This window comes from Heterodontus francisci, chromosome 15 (genome assembly GCF_036365525.1).
Source record: "Heterodontus francisci isolate sHetFra1 chromosome 15, sHetFra1.hap1, whole genome shotgun sequence".
Classification (NCBI taxonomy): domain Eukaryota; kingdom Metazoa; phylum Chordata; class Chondrichthyes; order Heterodontiformes; family Heterodontidae; genus Heterodontus; species Heterodontus francisci.
The window spans coordinates 18,967,598-18,987,019 of NC_090385.1; the positions used below are offsets into that span (position 1 = coordinate 18,967,598).

The following is a 19,422-nucleotide window of genomic DNA, read 5'->3' on the forward strand; positions in this document are numbered from 1 at the left end:
TCTCAACAAGAATTTCTAAACCTTTAATATGTTACCCCCACCCCCAGTGTAATCATGACGCTTGTTGTATTATCTTGTGTTTTCCCACTTTATAAAATATTTTCATTCTGATACTTGAACTCTATATATTGGATGGTCTTCTCTTTGTACATCATTTTGCATGTTGTTTGTTTTAATGTTTTTTGTTGCAGGTGTGCAGATACTGTTCAATGTGACATTCAATTGAAACTTTCAAGGCTGAGATCGATAGATTTTTGTTAGATAAGAACATCAGGAGTTAAGGTGGGTAAATGAAGTTGAGGTTTAGATCAGACATGATTTAATTGAAGCTTCAAGCGGCTGAATGGCCTATTCCTGTTCCTACATTATAATTTTCCTTTTTATTTTACCTTCCTTGCCTCTGTCTTTTCATATTAGCTTAAACTCTTCCTTGCGAGGATTTTTGGTCCCAGTTCTGTTTAGAGGTGGATTGTACTGTCGATCAAGGTCATTCCTGCCCATAACTGGTTCCAATGCCCCTTGAATCTGAATCCTCCCCTCCTACACCATGCCTTTAGCCACACATTAACCTCTCCTGATCTGGTTGTTCCTGTACTGGCATTAATATTAAGTCTTTCCATTGCTGGGCTAGGAGAATTGGCCCTATAATATAGTTACCAACTCTGGATGGACGTATTCCTCGAGGTTTCATCACATGAACTTATGTTTTCAATACCCTGTGGAACAGTTTCTTTCCTCTCCTGTCCATCATTTTATAAATAAACGGTTATGTTCAAAGAAAATGGAAATAAAAACATTTTTTTAATGCCCCTATGCTTTTACTCCTGGATTGCTTGCAGCAATGTTCAGGACGTTCATCTTTAATTCCTGGAGTCTCCAGGGCAATCCTGAAGGGTTGGCAACCCTACCCCATACAATTACCTGAAGGTTAAAACATGTTAAATTTTCACTGTTAAATAGTAATGACACACAACGTGGAAGAGTGGTCATTTGCAGCAATATCTTTCATCTTGGCTATGGGTCAGCAAAATGTGAAAGTTGAATCTTGACAATAGAACACCTTTTTAAATTGTTTATTTTCAGTTTTCTAGAAATGCGGTTTTGTATACAAGTGGAACATGGACGCATAATTCAGCTTTTAAATCGTGATCAGCAAAAAGGATAATCGTTTTTCAGCATTCTCCAACAAACAGACAGATGCTATATTAGAGATATAGATATATCAAAGTCCCATTTTGGGATTCCTAAGGACAGTTTTAACCACTGTTCCACTGCCATTAATTCAAAAGTTTGGTAGGAGCTGAAAATAACTCAAATTAGGGTTTTCTTTTTTTTCCAGTAACTGCCACCCGCCACTGGAGTTCACCAGTCTGGATTCAAGCAAAGCCACATGGTGATGGGATGTTTTTAAACATTGGTACGCACTAATGTTAGGTTACATACTGTCCCACTACCAAGCTGTTATAAAACCCTGTGTATCTGTTAGACAGGTCATTCTCAATCTTTCAACTGTGTAACATCATCTCCCTTGTGCCTGCCACACTGCTCCGGAAATCCTTATCTCGATCATTATACCCCAATATGCTGCTTATTGACCTCCAACCTCCTCAAGTACAGCTCATCCAACACTCTAGAGCTGGTGCCTCACTTGCTCAAACGTCTACCTTCTTCCTGTTAAACTCCACTTACTCTGACTAAATTGCTTTTAAGGCCCTCCCTCGTCATTACTTTCAAATCCCTGCATGGACAGACTACTTCAGTGCATTTCAGAGGTATGTTCCTGCATGAACCTCTCCTCCTCTGATATCGGCCTGCTCTTTTTACCCCACACCACTAACTCAACTATTGGCAACTTCCTCTCTTCCTTCAAAAGTCCCCTTAAGACTCTTTGACTATGCTTTTATCCTTCACTCCTTGATTCCTCCTTTGCCTATTGTCTGTCTGCTTCCCTGTAGAATGCTTGGTGACAATTTTCTGCATGTGTGGACTGCTATAGGAATGAATGTTGTTTTGCCAGTCACGATCAATGGTCTGTTTGCTAATTCACTATGGATTTTGATAGTCTTATCGTTTATTTTATTTATTTTTGATCATTTTATCTGCACATCAGTTCTTTTTCTATCTACCTTTCTCCCTTCTATATTTTTTTAAACTGCTAATTCCCCCTCTACCTAAAGGCTTTGACTCCTTACAGATTCTAATCTCTCTCTGGTACCACACCAAAGTGACCATTAGCCATATGTAGGCCTTGATAATTTGTGTTGACAAGTGATTTGATAATAGTGGATGGATCACAGATGAGCCCATCCTGTGATTTCAGTCATTTCGCTAAATGCATAGGTTGTCTTGTTGTCTGATGCTACCACATGCCATAGCGGCCCATTATTATTCAAGTGAGAATAGAGAAAAAACAGCAATTGCAGGCACAAAAATCACAGTTCTGCTTGTCCCACTTGGACATCATTGGCTCATCAGTGTCTATTGGTCCTGTGCAACACACTAGATGCAGAGCCACTGGAGGGAGCAGAAAAATGAGGGAGATACTTGCTCTCCCCTTCCTGCTGAAATGATTTTGGTTTCCCCCTCTTTCCCTTTGCATCAGCTAACACCTGGAATTGCCCAGATGATCTACTTTCTAACTGGCTGTACCTCAAGCTCCACGTGCGCTCCTCTTCATCCTACGCAAAAGGAATCAAAATTAACAGTACTGAGCCACATTCCTTCCAACTGTGTCTTGCATTTCTACCTAGCTGGGAGGCTGTCTACAATATTCTTTTGTAAAGAACAATGTGCAGTGCCTCAGTCTTCAAAGCCTTTAATGGGGAGGGGTGGTTGTGAGGAGTGGCTGCACAGTTTCAGGCTTGACTTCACCATCTGCAGCATGGTCTGGCCACATAGTCCCAGATGTGACCCCGAGATAAGCTTCAGACCACATATTCGCGTCATCACTAAGACCGCCTATTTCCACCTCTGTAATATCACCTGACTTTGCCCCCGTCTCGGCTTATCTGCTGCTAAAAGCCTCATTCATGCCTTCATTACTTCTAGACTTGACTATTCCAACACACTCCTGGCTGGTCTTCCACATGCTACCTCCTGTAAACTTGAGGTCATCTAAAACTCTGCTGCCTGTGTCTTAACTCACATCAAGCCCCGTTCACCTATCACCCCTGTGCTCGCTGACCTACATTGGCTCTGGGTCAAGCAACATCTTGATTTTAAGATTCTCATCCTGGTTTCCAAATCCCTCCATGACCTTGCCCCTCTAATCTCCTGCAGCCTATAACCGTCTGAGATCTCAACATCCATCAAATTCTGGACCCTTGATCATCCCGATTGGCGAATGTGCCTTCAGCTGCCTAGGCCCCAAGCTTTAGAATTCCCTCCCTATACCTCTCCACCGCACTTTTCTCCTTTAAGACACTCATTAACTAAGCTTTTAGTCATCTGACTAATATCTATGTTATATTTTGTTTTATAATGCTCCTGTGAAGCAACTTGGGATGTTTTATTACGTTAAAAGGCGCTATATAAATACAAGTTTTTGTTGTTGAGACACCTGACACATTGGTCACTTATTGGCAGTCTTTCGCTATATCTGACAGTTGAACAGTTCTGCCACTGCAAAGGACTGTCTTTACTCATAATACTTCATGGACTCAAAAAATTAGCAGCAGTCTTTGTTGTACCCAATGCCTTACGGTGCCTGGTATCTTTCTAGTTGAAACCACTTCTTCAGTAAGCTCGCAGACGACCATTTTCCGAGTCAGAGATAAATCAAGCTAACACATGACCCAAATTGAGATCCTAATTTAGCTGTACACAAATATAATGCACATTTTTTTCAACCTCTCAGCACTTGTAAGCTTAGGTTTCTGCCTTGAAAGACGACACATTGGTGGATCTAGTTTCTACTCAGCAAGTGCAAATTAAATAAGGTTAATTGATCTCCCTAAGTGGTTCCAAGTACATGCTTGGGGTGGAATTTTATGCTCCCCCCCGCAGTGGGTTTGGTGGCTGGGAGAGCATAAAATCGGGTGGGATGCCTCCACAGAAATTTAGTCTGGGGCGGGAAGGCCTGTGAACGGCATTCCCGCCCTGGCCAATTGAGGTCCTTAACTGGGTAATTAATCCCTAATTAAGGGTCGCTTCCCACCACAGCCTCGATCACCTGTGCAGCAGGCGGCCCTGTTGCCGCGCGGGAGACGCAACACGAAGAACTGTGCGGGGGTGCTTGTTCATAGGCACTTAGTGCCTGAATGAGGCACCCGGCATCAAGAAGGGGGGAGGCCCACATCCCTGCCCTTGCTGCCGATCCCCTCACCCACACCCATCTCACCCTAACCTATCTTGAGCCTGGTTCCAGGGCCGTTCCTCGGTGTCCAATCACTGCAGCTATAGCAGCCGTCACTGCTTCCGCGGTGGCACTGTAGCTGACAGCCTCTGATTGGCTGGCAGCTCTGCAAGGCTGGGACTTCCAGCGACGGGATCCTAAATCATATGGAAGGCCCGCCACTGTCCAGTTATGTGAGTGATTGGCGCTAAATTCGGCAGGCCTTCTGTACATGAGGCGACGCAGGGATCTCGGCACCGGTTTCCCCGCTGTCGATACCTTCGCTGCCTGCATAAAATTCCACGCTTGCATTTTCTGCCAGATGTAGTTTCCTATTTTCGTTTGGATAAGCGATTATAACCATTTCTTTCTACCAATCTTCTCAAATTGGATTTTGAATATTGCTTCACTTTGTGTCAGTAGAGGTTGTGCATTCTAGGTCGAAGGTACCAGATCACCACCAAATATGAAGGCTATTCATTTCATATGGCCAAGGCCTAGGAACTTCCACCATTCAATGAGATCATAGCTGATTTGCAGCCTAACACCATATATCCTCCTTTTACCCATATCCCTTAATACCTTTGGTAAACAAAAATCTACCAATCTTGGTTTTAAAATTAATGATCTAGCATTCATTGCCATTTGAAGAGCGTCCCAAACTTCTACCACCCTTTGGGTACAGAAGTGATTCCTGAAAGGCCTGGATTTTTTTTTTTTTTTTTTAAGACTATGCCTCCTAGTCCTGCTCTCCCCAGCCAGCAGAAATAGTTTATATCTACCCTAACTGTTCCCCTTAATACCTTGAAAACTTTGACCAAATTACCCCTTAACCTTCTAAATTCCAGGGAATACAACCCAAGTTTGTGTAAACTCTCCTTGGAACCCAGCTATCATTCTGGTAAATCTACGCTGCACTCCCTCCAAAGCCAACATCTACTTCCAAAGGTGTGGTGTCCACAACTGCTCACAATACTCCAGGTGTGGTCTAACCAGAGTTTTGTATAACTGAAGCATGACTTTTACCCCCTTGTATTCAAAGCAAAGGGAAGTAGGTTTCCAAGCAATGACGTGAAAAGGATAGTGAGGTGCCTTCTTGGTTGCAGCCTTTCCAGCATGAAACCCAGTGGTCCAGTAATAGTGATTCTACCTGTTCCATATCTGCTTCAGTGAAATAGACTTACTTTATGTAGACTCAATGAAAACCTATGCGTCATGTAACCCTCAGAACATAGAATAAAACTGCTTGAGATTAACAAGCATAGATGACAACTTGCATCTTGGCTACTTGGATGGCTGTTGCTTTCCTTACCCTCCTCCTGATCCAAGGTACTTTTGGGCTAGTCTCCATTGCAAAGTTGAGGATCCTGAATGAAAATAATTACCTACTTTGTAAGGTCATATTCATTCTTTGATATGGCGCATTATCCACATAGTGTTCTCACCTGATCGTCCCTTCAGGCCTGGTTTAGAATGCATGTAAAAAGAAATCTTCTGCAAAGGGCCATTTTTACTTAGGAGCAGTGGTGATATTTGGGTTAGTTTTACCAAAGTAGCACTAGTGACCTACCACGTGGTTCCTTGAAACGTCGAATCCGGGCTTGATTCAGTGGTGTTTGGAGGATACATCATACCAAAAAACAAAGACCCTACAAGGTAGGTAATCTTTCTTTGTACAAAGCAATGGTTGCTGGTTCTAAGCTACACATTTTATCAAAAGCTAGGTGGCTACGCAGCAGTAGCATGGTATACAGCAAAACATGCTGCTATTGTGGTCGGCTGAATAATAATTTATGAATCTGTTACTGAGACAAAGAAAAGTCATGTCAAATTAGCATTATCCATTTATATTTTGACCATATTATTAGAATTGAACTGTAGTAGACTTAAGTGGTCAAACACAACTCAATTAATGATTCAGGAAAAATTGTAACTTAGGTGTTAGTTGGCCCCATGCTCTAGGCATATTGAAATTGTAAATCCACTTCTTATAAACTCAATATAGCAAGCAGTCAAAGGATATCCACCTCATGTCAATTATTCCACTATTCTTACTGCTGGGTCTTATGTACAAATGCACAGAATCTGATTGAGAATTTTATGCACAGGGCCTGGGTTCACGCATTTTGTGGAGTTTTTCAGTCAGTTGTTACTGGGGAATTTCAGTAGAGCCCCTGTAAAAATTCACCCCCTAGGCTTCAAGAACAGTATGTGTTAGAAATCAGATTTTTAAAAAATTGGCATCAACTTTTCTTGCAATGAACATAAATAGGTTAACTTTTACATAAGTAGCTGCATAGTTGGATAATTTACAATCAATTATAGTAAACCTGGCAAACAAGGAGGGTCTCAGTGAATTAAAAAAAAAATCCTGCATAAGTACAATGGAGTGATCAATTAAGATCTGTAGCTGAAACACAAAAGATGATTTTTAGTATCATAAAATTTGAAAACCAAGTTCAAACAGATTAGTTATCAAGCCCCAATTTATTTTTTAAAAGTATGTTTCAAGGTACCAGTCTTTTGTTCTCCACCCCCTCCCCAAAATCTCCCCCCACGTGAGCTTTCTTGCTCCAATTTGTCTTCCATCTTAAGTGCTGTTATGCTCATCCAGTTTAGCTACTTGGCTTTGCAGCATGTGAACTTGAGGCGGTATTCCTCATGACTGTGACCTTTCATCAGAAAAGGCCACAGCCTGAAACGTTAATTCTACTTCTCTCTGCACAGATGCTGCCAGACCTGCTGAGTATTTTTTAGCACTTTCTGTTTTTATTTCAGATTTCCAGCATCTGCAGTATTTTGCTTTTATTCCTCATTACTTCTTTACCCTCATACCATACACCCCAAGTATGGCTTTACCTACCTGCATTTGCACCTTCAGGGAATTATGTATTTGACACTCTCTCTCAGTTCATCCTTCAGTGCCTTTGCATAGAAACATAGAAAATAGGAGCAGCAGTAGGCCATTCGGCCCTTCGAGCCTACTCCGCCATTCATTATGATCATGGCTGATCATCCAACTCAGTAACCTGTTCCCGCTTTCCCCCCCCATATTCTTTAATCCCTTTCGCCTCAAGAGCTATATCTAACTCCTTCTTGAAAACATACAATGTTTTGGCCTCAACTGCTTTCTGTGGTAGCGAATTCCACAGGCTCAGCATTCTCTGGGTGAAGAAATTTCTCCTCATCTCAGTCCTGAAAGTTTTACCCCTTATCCTTAGACTATGACCCCCGGTTCTGGACTCCCCCACCATCGGGAATATCCTTCCTGCACCTACCCTGTCAAGTCCTGTTAGAATTTTATAGGTTTCTATGAGATTCCCCCCCTCACTCTTCTGAATTCCAGCGTATATAATCCTAACCGACTCAATCTCTCCTCATACGTTAGTCGCGCCATCCCAGGAATCAGTCTGGTAAACCTTCGCTGCACTCCCTCTATAGCAAGAACATCCTTCCTCAGATAAGGAGACCAAAACTGCACACAATATTCCAGGTGTGGCCTCACCAAGGCCCTGTATAATTGCAGCAAGACATCCCTGCTCCTGTACTCAAATCCTCTCACTATGAAGGCCAATATACCACTTGCCTTTTTTACCGCCTGTTGCACCTGCATGCTTACCTTCAGCGACTGGTGTACGAGAACACCCAGGTCTCGCTGCATATTCCCCTCTCTCAGTTTATAGCCATTCAGATAATAATCCGCCTTCATGTTTTTGCTACCAAAGTGGATAACCTCACATTTATCCACATTATACTGCATCTGCCATGCATTAGCCCACTCACTCAACTTGTCCAAATCACCCTGAAGCCTCTCTGCATCCTCCTCACAACTCAACCTTTCCACCCAGTTTTGTGTCATCTACAAATTTGGAGATATTACATTTAGTTCCCTCATCTAAATCATTAATGTATATTGTGAATAGCTGGGGTCCTAGCACTGATCCCTGTGGTACCCCACTAGTCACTGCCTGCCATTCGGAAAAAGACCCATTTATTCCTACTCTTTGTTTCCTGCCAACCAATTTTCTATCCATCGCAATACACTACCCCCAATCTAATCTCTTATGTGGGACTTTGTCGAAAGCCTTCTGAAAGTCCAAATAAACCACATCTACTGGCTCCCCCTCATCAACTCTACTAGTTACATCCTCGACGAATTCTAGTAGATTTGTCAAGCATGATTTTCCTTTCATTAATCCATGCCGACTCTGCCTGATTCTACCACTGTTCTCCGAGCGCTCTGCTATAAAATCTTTGATAATGGACTCTAGAATTTTCCCCACTACCGACGTCAGGCTGACTGGTCTATAATTCCCTGTTTTCTCTCTACCTCCCTTTTTAAATAATGGGGTTACATTAGCTACCCTCCAATCTGTAGGAACTGTTCCAGAGTCTATAAAATCTTTAAGATGACCACCAATGCATCCACTATTTCTAGGGCCACTTCCTTAAGTACTCTGGGATGTAGATTATCAGGCGCTGGGGGTTTATCGGCCTTCAATCCCATCAATTTCCGCAAGACCATTTCTCTACTAATACCGATTTCTATCAGTTGCTCCCTCTCACTAAACCCTGTGCTCCCCAACATTTCTGGTATGATATTTGTGGTTCTGCCTTCACAAAGGAGGGCAAAGTATGCATTTAGTTGGTCAGCCATTTCTTTGTTCCCCATAATAAATTCTCATTTCTGACTGTAAGGGCCCTACATTTGTCTTCAATCTTTTTCTCTTCACATACCTATAGAAACTTTTACAGTCAGTTTGTATATGCCCCGCAAGCTTACTCTCATACTCTTTTCCCCTTCTTAATCAATCCCTTGGTCCTCCTTTGCTGAATTCTAAACTGCTCTCAATCCTCATTTCCAATATATACATCCTCCTATACCTTATTTTACTCCCATAATACACATCAACCTTAAATTGCATCTATCACCTCTCTGGTCATTCTGTCTATGTCTTCCGAAGAATTTTACTTTTTTCCAACCTTCTACTTTTCTGTTGTTAGCAACGCTTGAGGTTGTGGTCCATATGACTTACTTAAATCGAAAAGTGGACCAAATACTGACCAACAGGGCACACCACTTCCATCCCTTTAACAGTCCAAACACTCATTTCCCCCTCTAATTCTGTTTCCTGCTCCTAAATCAACTTTCTATGTCTAGACAATGTGATGAAGCAGTTTTAAAAAAAAAAGCAAAATTCTGGGATGGATATACAGCCAGAATAATGGACTACTTATCAACTGAGGTTATACAATTTGTTGGTCAGATGACACTTGGGGTACTTACGTATAGCCCCCAACACCATGTTACAAAAGGGGCATGCAAGTATTAGAGAAGAGCAACAAAGAATAAAGCCAAAATACAAAAAGAGAGTGCTAGAAATACCCAGCAGGTCAGGCAGCATCTGTGGAGAGAGAAGCAGAATTAACGTTTCAGGTCTGTGACCTTTCATCAGATGTGGCAAAGGTTAGAAAATTAGGTTTTAAGCAAGTGAAGGGGAGTGAGGGTTTGGTGGGGAAGACAACAAAAGGGAAGGTGTGTGATAGGGCAGAGGGCAGGAGCGATTAAATGACAAAGCTGTCATGGGACACAGGCAAAGAGCATGTTAATGCTTGTGGTGAAAGACAAAGCACTAGTCCAGAGAGAGTGTTAATGGCAGAATAATGAGCAACTCTGTGCACATGAAAAAACAGGCACATGGTTAAAAAAATTAAATAAATTTAAAAAATGTAAAAATATAAAAAAAAGGCCAGTCATGCTCTGAAATTGTTTCACTCAAGGTTGAGTCTGCGAGGCTGTAGAATGCCTAATTGAAAGATCAGGTGCTGCTCCTCAAGCATGTGTTGATGTTCACTGGAACACTAGAGCAGGCCAAGGAAGAAACATGGGCATGAGAGCAGGTGGGGTGTTGAAATGGCAAGCAGCCGGAAGCCTGGGGTCATGCTTTTGGACGGAGCGGAGGTGTTCCGCAAAGCAGTCACCCAATCTGCGTTTGGTCTCCCCAATGTAGAGGAGACCGCATTGTGAGCGGCAAATACAGTATACTACATTGAAGGAAGTACAAGTAAATCACTGCTTCACCTGGAAGGAGTGTTTGGAGCCTTGGATGGGGAAGAGAGAGGAGGTAAAAGGGCAGGTATTACACCTTCTGCGATTGCATGGGAAGGTGCTGTGGGAAGGGGACAAGGTGTTGAGGGTGATGGAGGAGTGGACCAGGGTGTTGCAGAGAGAACAATCCCTTCGGAATGCTGACAGGGGAGGGGAAGGGAAGATGTGTTTGGTGGTTGCATCATGCTGGAGGTGGCGGAAATGGCGGAAGATGATCCTTTAGATGTGGAGGCTGGTGAGGTGGAAAGTGATGACAAGGGGAACTCTGTCATGGTTCTGGGAGGAATGGGAAGGGGTGAGGGCAGAAGTGCGGGAAATGGTTCGGACATGGTTGAGGGCCCTGTCACCCACAGTGAGGTGGGGGGGGGGGTGGAATCCTCGGTTGAGGATAAAGGAAGACATGTCAGAAGTGCTGTTGTGGAAGATTGCATCATCAGAACAGATGTGTCGGAGACAGAGAAACTGGGAGAATGGAATGAAGTCATTGCAGGAAACAGGATGTGAGAAAGTGTAGTCAAGGTAGCCGGCGGCTTAAAATGAATTTTAGTAGACAGCCTATCCCTAGAGATGGAAGGGAAGGGAAGTGTCAGAAATAGACCATGTATAGGTGAGAGAAAAGGTGGAAATTGGAAGCAAAGTTGATGAAGTTTTCCAGTTCACGGTAAGAGCAGAAGCAGCACTGATACAGTCATTAATGTATTGGAGAAAGTGGTGAGGGAGGCAGCCTGAGTAGGACTAAGGAATGTTCGACATATACCACAAAAAGTCAAGCATAATGAGGACCCACCCAGGTACCCATAGCAACACCTTTTACATGAAGGAAGTGAGTGGAGTTGAAGGAGAAATTGTTCAATTTAAGAACAAGTTCAGCCAGGTGGAGGAGGGTGGTGGTGGATGGGAACTGGTTGGGCCTCTGTTCAAGGAAGAAGCGGAAGGCCTCAGACCTTCCTGGGTGAGGGTGGGGGGGGGGGGTGGGGGTGGTGGAGGTGTAGAGAGATTGGACATCCAATCAACACACCAAAGGAATAAACAAGTGGCTGGAGATGGCTTATAGGAGATGGTCACAAAAGCTCAATCCTATAACCTAGACTGAAAACAGTTTTAAAACTTAAGGATATAAATGACAACCTTTAACCGTAATAGCCCAGGAACTCCTGCAGATATGCCCCTTCCATGTGGGCACATGGATGAACCAAAGACCTGCCCCTAGATCTATTGACCGGAATTTAGCCAGTCTAAACCCCGTGGAATCCTGGCGAAACCAGGTTCTGTCCCAAATTTCTGCCACTCCCCCCTTCCAAGGTAGAAACTTGATGTTCTGCCCTCATTGACCCAGGAAATTTCCAGGCCTCATACTATAGGGGCATTGAAAAGTTGGCTGTTAAACTAAAAAAACAGAAGACTAGTGTTCAGTGGGGTCATGGCTTTAAAAAAAAAAAATCCTTGCTTTTTCTTGCGTTCTTGAGCCATAAGATTGTGAGTTTAAATCCCAAGGATCCTCATCAGTTGAACACATTTCTGGAATATCACATGAATATAAGGATTTTAGTCACTCACTGGAATTACTTTGTCTCATTCTTCTTGGATCATGCTTCCTGCCTGCTGATCATGGACAGATGATGAATATACGCATGGTTGTGAGCCATGTGAATAACTCTGCAATTTCATCATGTGGCGTCAAATCTCAACTTCAGAGCTCTGCAGGGTACACACCACAGCTCCTGTGACCTTTCACACACCACAACTATTCATAAATACAAAAGTAACAATTCCTTTGTATCCTATCAAATGGAACTTGGGTTAGAAGCAACTCTAATATAATCTTCAGTGAAGTTAAACAAACCTCTCTATGCTAATGCATGGTTTTAAAACTGTTTCACAGCCTTCAAACACCCTCCAAGTCATTTGTTATCCCATCTAGAAAGGAACAGTTATTAAATAAAATATTTCCTTGCTTTCCCCAAAATGCTCTATGAAAGGTCTATACAGTATGCAAGCATCAGGAAGCCAACTTGATTTTGGGTTCCATCAGTTGTATTCTGTAAACAGCTGCTAGAGATTGTGTGTTGATGATCCACGTTCTATTATTTTCTGAGCCTCCGTTCGTGCTTTAGGGAAGGTGCTTTTACGTCTCTCTGCCGATGGCTTTAGGTGAAATTGGTAACCGTAGCCATACTTGTTCCCAGGCTTAATTTTCCCTCTTGCCCTCCCCTTCTCTTCTCAAGACACTGACTCTTTGCTAGTGTGTATCTTCTGTACCTTGCCAATTAGGCCCTGGAACTCACTGCCCGCAAGGGTGGTGGAAGCGGAGATGTTCAATGACTTCAAAAGGAAATTAGATAGCCACTTGAAGGAAATGAACATGCTGGGCTATGAGGATCAAGCAGGGGAGTGGGACTGACTGGATAGCTCCATGGACTTAATGGGCCAAATGGCCTCCTTCTGTGCCATAAATGACTATGACTTATGGGAACCATGAGTCATGTAGAGCTGAGTCTTATCCTGTTCCCATCCAATGCCCCCACACACTGACTTCCAGCAGGATAGTGATCAGTAATTGGAACGCTGACTGATTTTCCCCATTCCTTAATCCAGGGGCATTCAGTTGAAATATCCTTATATCTGCCAGCAGAGAACACCTGACTCAGCACAGGAAGAGGAACAAGCTTGGGCCTGTCTGGCTCTTATGACACACTGACCCAGTGTGCCACCAGTTCACAATATGAAAATGAGCCTTTAAACTAGTTTAACACAGGATCTATTTCATAACAGCAGCACTGAAACATTTATCTCGACATTATCCGAGAATATGCACATAATCTTCATAAAAAGCAACACAAATTACTAAAAAGGTGGAGATTTCAATGGGTAAAAAAAAATGAAATGTAATGAGACACTACAAAGCTAAAATAGATTATTTACTTTAAATTATATATTTGTACAGCTTAGTTGATAAATTAGCAACATAGGAACAGGTATAGGCCATTCAGCCTCTCAATCCTGTTCCATCATTCAATTAGACCATGGTTGATCGGACACTGGTAATGAGTTTTTAGCTTTCCAAATCTTTGTTCTATTGTTTTACGACAACCTAAAGTATAAGTGTATCATTTTCCAACAAATAAGGACCAACATACCCTTAACAATAGGTAGCAGGATGATATGCTGACTTTTTTTTTTATGGAACAGTTCCTCTCTACAAACGCATCACCACAAGAGTACACACATGGAGATCGCAAAGTGATCTGTGTGGACAATGCCCTTGCAATGCAGGTCTTCAAAAAGACCAAAGTCTGTAGTGATGATGAAAGTATGAAGAGGTCTACGGCGTGTAGGGTGGTGGCTTTTCATCGGGTGGAAAGTATGCCGGGGAGTAGCGAGGAGGAGTGTTTGGCGGCCACATGTAACTTGAAGCCGATTGTGAAATAGACTGTGAATCGTCAGATGGTGTGGAGGCTGAGAATATACTGGGATGCTGGTAAAGAGAAATGGTAGATGTTAAATGCTTCAGTTACACAGTACATTCTAAATGTCTATGATTTTTTTTTTGTTTACATGGTTTTACCATAAAATATTCTCATGTTATACACTCATATTGAATTTATTAAGCATTTATTATAATGATGCTATATAATGTCTCATTTATTACAGTGGTGCCTTTCACTTATCATAATTCAACACCTTGTTTCAAAAAGTAAAGCCATACCATAACCAGCATCCGGAGTTAAATAGCAAGTGTCTTTAGAAAAAAAATCGCAAATCTTGCAAATACAATTTCATAAACAAAACTAGCAGCTGCCATCAAATCAACAATAGACTGCTAAAAGGAGGTATTGTTTACTGGCACGAAAACTTTGAAACATAAATTCTTTCTTTAAGGATATATTTACTTTCAATTTGCCCTGCAGGATAATCTGAAGATTGCAGAGGATTGAGTCTGCAAACTGAGAGAGGAACCCTGTGGTAGGAGGCTGCGTTAAGAGACTGTACTGCCTGCAGTTATATATTGTTATAAACTGGGGATGCACCCAGTAATTGACTGTACCCTTTACTCACAGGCATGAATCAGCCACACCATCGGTGTCTTACTCAGGAGTATCATCTCTGCAATTTGAACATTAAGTATCCCTTATTGGACATGTCACACTTACAGAAACCAGCCATTTGGCCCAACAGGGCAATGCTGGTGTTTATGCTCTACGTGAGCCAACTACCTCTCTTCTTTGGTTGCTAATGTGGATGAAAATACCAAGCAAGAAAACTGATCCCATCTTTGAGACACAGTGAAGTTTTGGAATTTAAAAAAAACTACAAAATCTGAATTAAGAATGGCATGAATACATAGCAGGCCAGGCTGCTGGAAAGGGAAATAAACAGGCTAACATTTCAGGTGTAACCTATCATCAGAATCATTTGTATTTGTTACCCATGTGGATTAATAGGACAGTTTTAAATGATCGAGAGCATGGGGCACAACAGATGACCCAAAAGTCCAATAGTATCACTGCGCTTTCAGAACTAAAGCAGAGTGGAACATGCTCCACTTTTAAGTAGCAGGGCTTACCCTATTGTAGGGTCAACTAATTTACATAGAGGGAGGCAGGAGGATGCCTAAATATAGCTGGTATTGTCTTGAATTACCCGGAAGACATTAAGACCCAAACGGGCTATAGAATGTGGAGGTCAGGCTGGAAAATACCCTGAGAGTTAGTACAGCTGCAGGATATAAAACTTGCTGTTTAAATGGCAATGGCAGAAATGAATGAAGCAACCTGTGTGACAAGCACAGCAGCCAGACTGATGTAAGAGGCTGGGTTTTTCCCGCTCCCAGGAGATTTCTTGCTGCAGGGTGGCAGGACTTAAGAAGTCATGATCAATGTTCCCGCTAATTTTCTTTTGCAGTGCGCGGCCGATTTGTTTAAGTGTGTGGGCCCTTTAAACTTTTTGGCATGGCAACTTAAAGGGGCCAACTTGTGTACGGGAACTTTGGGTTGCTGCACGGTCACACAGCTTAGAGGAACATCGAGCATGATGCTCAGTGATGGTTTCAGGTTTGTTGGACCTGCTGGTCTTTTCCTGCCCAGCATACGAGTGGCAAAATTTGTGAGTGGTCGACACAGAGTGGTTGCAGAACAGAGTGCATCACAAACAGAATACGTAAATTGGGAATTTGACGCAAGTGGGACTTTCTGGCACGTAATACTAGGTGAGTAGTGTCTAACTGAAATTTAGTTTAACTTTTTAGTTTTATTTTTTGAATTAGAAGTTTAAAAATGATAAAAGAAACTGCAAGTTAGTCAACACTTAACTGCCAGTTTCTGTTAACTGTCAATCAGCTATACGTGACTGCCTGAATAGGGTGCTAATTACTGTGAGCAGAAAGCAGAATCAGCAGTTGTAATTTGGCTGTGGCTCTAAAAGGTGTATAAAAGTAAACTGTATCTGCTGATGCATTGCAAAGAGAGTGCAACATTTGGGAATTAGGTGAAAGTGGGAATTTAGTGCAGAGGGGGAAGGAGGTGCTGCTTTTTTGCTCCAATACTTGTAGTGGTTTATGTTACAAGTAAATATTTAAATTAATCTACCTATAACTTACACCAAGATCAAGTACTTGGCTAAAAAACTAAAATCTATAAGTTAAGTTGCTTAATTACAGAGACTAATTAATTAAATAAATAAAACAAGGTTATATAGGGATGCAGGTGTTGTGCTGCAACTACAGCATGTGGGAGTTTGTGGGGAGCTTTGTGATTCCGGACAACCACATCCGCAGTAAGTGTTTGCATCTCGAGGAACTTCAGCTCGGAGTTGTTGAGCCCGAGTCAGAGTGCAGACATTGTGGAGCATCAGGGAGGGGGAGAGTTACCTGGACACTTCTATGCAGGAAGTAGTCACATCCCTTAGGTTAGGAACTGGTACAGGTCCGGTTAGTGGTCAGGGACAGGAGAGTGTGACTATGATTCCAGCAGGTACGGGGACTCCAGGTGCAGTGTTAGAGGGCCTCGACCTTGGCCATTATCCAACAGGTACAAGGTTCTTGCTGTCTGTGTGGATGATGGCAAAGTCTGCCGGGTGGATCAGCAAACCGACCATAGCACTGTGGTACAGGAAGCCATTCAAGTGGGGGGAATGAAAAGGAATGTGGTAGTGGAGGGAATAGTATAGTCAGAGGGATAGATACGGTTCTCTTCAACTGCGACCAGGAGTTCTAAAGGTTGTAAAATAAAAGCAAAATACTGCAGATGCTGAAAATCTGAAATGAAAACAAGAAATGCTGGAAATACTCAGCAGGTCTGGCAGCATCTGTAGAGAGAGAAGCAGAGTTAACATTTCAGGTCAGTGACCCTTTCTCGTTTTTAGTTCTAAAGGTTGTGTTTATGCCTGTTGTCAGGGTCTCGGGGTTGGAAGAGAACTTGGAGTGGGAGGGGAAGGATCCAGTTGTCATGGTCCATATTGGAACCTCAATAAGGTTCTGTCTCCATTCTATGGGGAATGCCCATGGTGAACTCCCTGACAGAAAAATGAGAAGCAAAGGACTTTCCTGACTGAAGCTGATGAAAGGCAGCTTGCAGAAATATTTTAGTTGTACAGCTGAGAAAAGATTTTTTTGAATTGCTTCAGTCAAAGCTGATTGCTGGGAATTTCCTCCGAGCTTCTCACACCCCACCCCACCCCAGTAAGTTTGATGCAAGTCTGACTAGTCAGGTAGGTAACTTATCCATTAAGTCAGAAGTAGCATAACTGGTAAAACATCTGGGACAGCTGTTTTGGTCTTTATTTTTCGTATTTGCATACACAGTGCACATTGGGAGTTTGGTGTATTTTCTGGCAGCACTTCTTGAATTTAGTGTGTATTTTAAAAGGGGTAAAATACCCAAATTGCCATCCTTTATGCCAGAAGTACAACTCTTTTGCAGCGAAAATATCGTAATTTCAAGCCCAGAATGTCAATTATGAACATATGAATTAGGAGCAGGAGTAGGCCACTCGGCCCCTTGAGCTTGCTCCACCATTCAATAAGATCAGGGCTAATCTGATTGTAACCTCAACTCCACATTCCCGCCTATCTCCAATAACCTTTCACTCTCTCGCTTATCAAGAATCTATCTACCTCTGCCTTAAAAAGATTCGAAGATTACACTTCCACCACCTTTTGAGGAAGAGAATTCCAAAGACTCATGACCCTCAGAGAAATAACTTCTCCTCACCTCTAAAAATAAGGGCTTGCCCATTTAAAACAAACAGTCACCCCTAGTTCTAGATTTTCTCACATCCACCCTGTCAAGACCCCTCAGGATCTTATATGTTTCAATCAAGTATCAATTGATCTCATTATTATAGTCTTGCCATAGAGATTAGGGCTCGGGTTCCAAATCATCATCCTGTAGGAAGGGACTCTTAACATTGCAATACTGGGCTGGGTTTGTTGAGGTCCCGACATTGGGATCCGTGGCCGGGGGGCCGGACGATTGTACAGGTAGTGGCCTGCCACAGAGCCAGACACCGGGAGTGCCAGGCCCGATCTTCCCAGCAGCGGTGAAACTCTGTGGCGGCCCCCCTGCCGCTCTGTAATGGGACCCAACTTTGAATATGTAAATTAAGAAAATTAATGCATTTAAATAAAATTGTCAATGATCTTACCTGCTGCCCGGGATCTTCCGAGTGGTAGCTGGCACTCGGGCGCCTTCACTTTCCTGTCCAGGGAAAGCTGGCGCCACAGACGTGGGAAAGGGGGTTGGGGGGTGGGGGGGGGGGGGGGGGGGGAAGTTTACAAATCTCAGTGTGGTGGGGGGGCAGGGGTATGGGGTCAAATGTGCATTAATACTGCACTTTGAACAGTTTTTGGTGGGGGAGGTAAGGTCAAGTCTTGCATGCAAGTCTTTCGGTAGGGGAGAGAGGGCAACTATTATCTGTAAGCGTTATGGGGGGGGGGGAAGAAGGGGGGATTTTTACATTGCGGTGTACTGGGTGGGGGGGGGGTACAGTTTTAAATATTTAAATTTAGCGGCACGTCTGGCTGCCCTTTAAAAATGGCACCAGCGCACAGGCAGCCAACACCATTGCTGGCATCAAAGAGCCCGCCCCTGCCACATAATCTGGCGGGTGTCCCAACTGGCACATTATCTTGAGCCATGTGGTAGATCGCGGCGGCATGGCGGCTTGTGCGTGCGGGGTCGCCATTTTTCTCGCCCGCCGCTGCTCCTGGGGGCAGGAGAATAAAATTCAGCCAACTGTGACTAACCTATCGGGCATAGGTCCGGATCCCTGCTCTGCAACTGGTAGGCACGAGGCACACCCAATATTGGATCTCGGGGCTCATTTACATGAGGCTGATCCTATCCTCAACCAACACTTACACGTTCCAACATATCAGATCAAGTACGGGAACTGTGCCTGACTTTTCTTACTCTTTAAAACCCAAGTATGCTGAGGCCAATTTTAACATGGCTATATTAGCGACTTAGTGCCATCATGTATTGTGTTTATCTATTGCAGAAGTCTTCACTGCTCTCATTTGCTATCAAACAAGAGTAGCAAGATTTAAAGAACATACACTTAGCAAATATCACATTGCATTTCATTACTGAAGTGGATATAGGTGTATTGGAAGAAGAAGCAGTGATATTATCCAAACATTTTGACAGATAAGTACCTGAATATCATATGGGCTGTAAGGCGGCAGATGTGGAGGCCCAGGATAAAAGTTGGCGTAGGCAAGTACCTGCTGTCCAGGATCACACATTATGGGTGGAGGTGGAGGTTCAGGTGCATAGGTGATCCGAGAAGCAGTCGGTGTCTGCTGAAGTAATATTAGAGAAAGACACATATAACCACTTGGATCCAATGGGAGCGAACTCATTCTGAATCACTTTTGAAAAAAGTTAAAAGTTTTACACTAAATCTCTTCAGTTAAGCAATTCTCAGGCTGATGTGGATGAACTCAAAGGCTGAAGTAAATTTTTATTAATTTTTTTTTTTA

At 43.0% G+C, this 19,422-nt stretch overlaps 2 protein-coding genes across 6 annotated transcripts in view; one reads left to right on the forward strand and one right to left on the reverse strand.

The window, feature by feature from the left end:
• zbtb33 (zinc finger and BTB domain containing 33) overlaps window positions 1-19,422 on the forward strand; it is a 156,223-nt gene that overhangs the window by 43,307 nt on the left and 93,494 nt on the right. The window contains exons 3-5 of one of the 5 annotated variants that reach the window (XR_010976427.1): window positions 192-282; window positions 1,340-1,417; window positions 14,351-14,493. The exons of 2 other annotated variants lie outside the window; for them this stretch is intronic. The gene's annotated coding sequence lies outside the window, so the exon portion shown is untranslated. Of the gene's footprint in view, window positions 1-191; window positions 283-1,339; window positions 1,418-14,350; window positions 14,494-19,422 lie in introns of those variants that run through there. 2 more of the 5 variants (XR_010976428.1, XR_010976429.1) reach the window with 2 other exon arrangements.
• tmem255a (transmembrane protein 255A) overlaps window positions 13,319-19,422 on the reverse strand; it is a 101,596-nt gene continuing 95,492 nt past the window's right edge. Inside the window, exons 8-9 of the mRNA XM_068047202.1 lie at window positions 19,096-19,242; window positions 13,319-13,917 (exon numbers count right to left, since the gene is read on the reverse strand). Of these exons, the coding sequence (XP_067903303.1) occupies window positions 13,765-13,917; window positions 19,096-19,242 (300 nt within the window). The 3' untranslated portion in view covers window positions 13,319-13,764. The remainder of the gene's footprint in view (window positions 13,918-19,095; window positions 19,243-19,422) is intronic.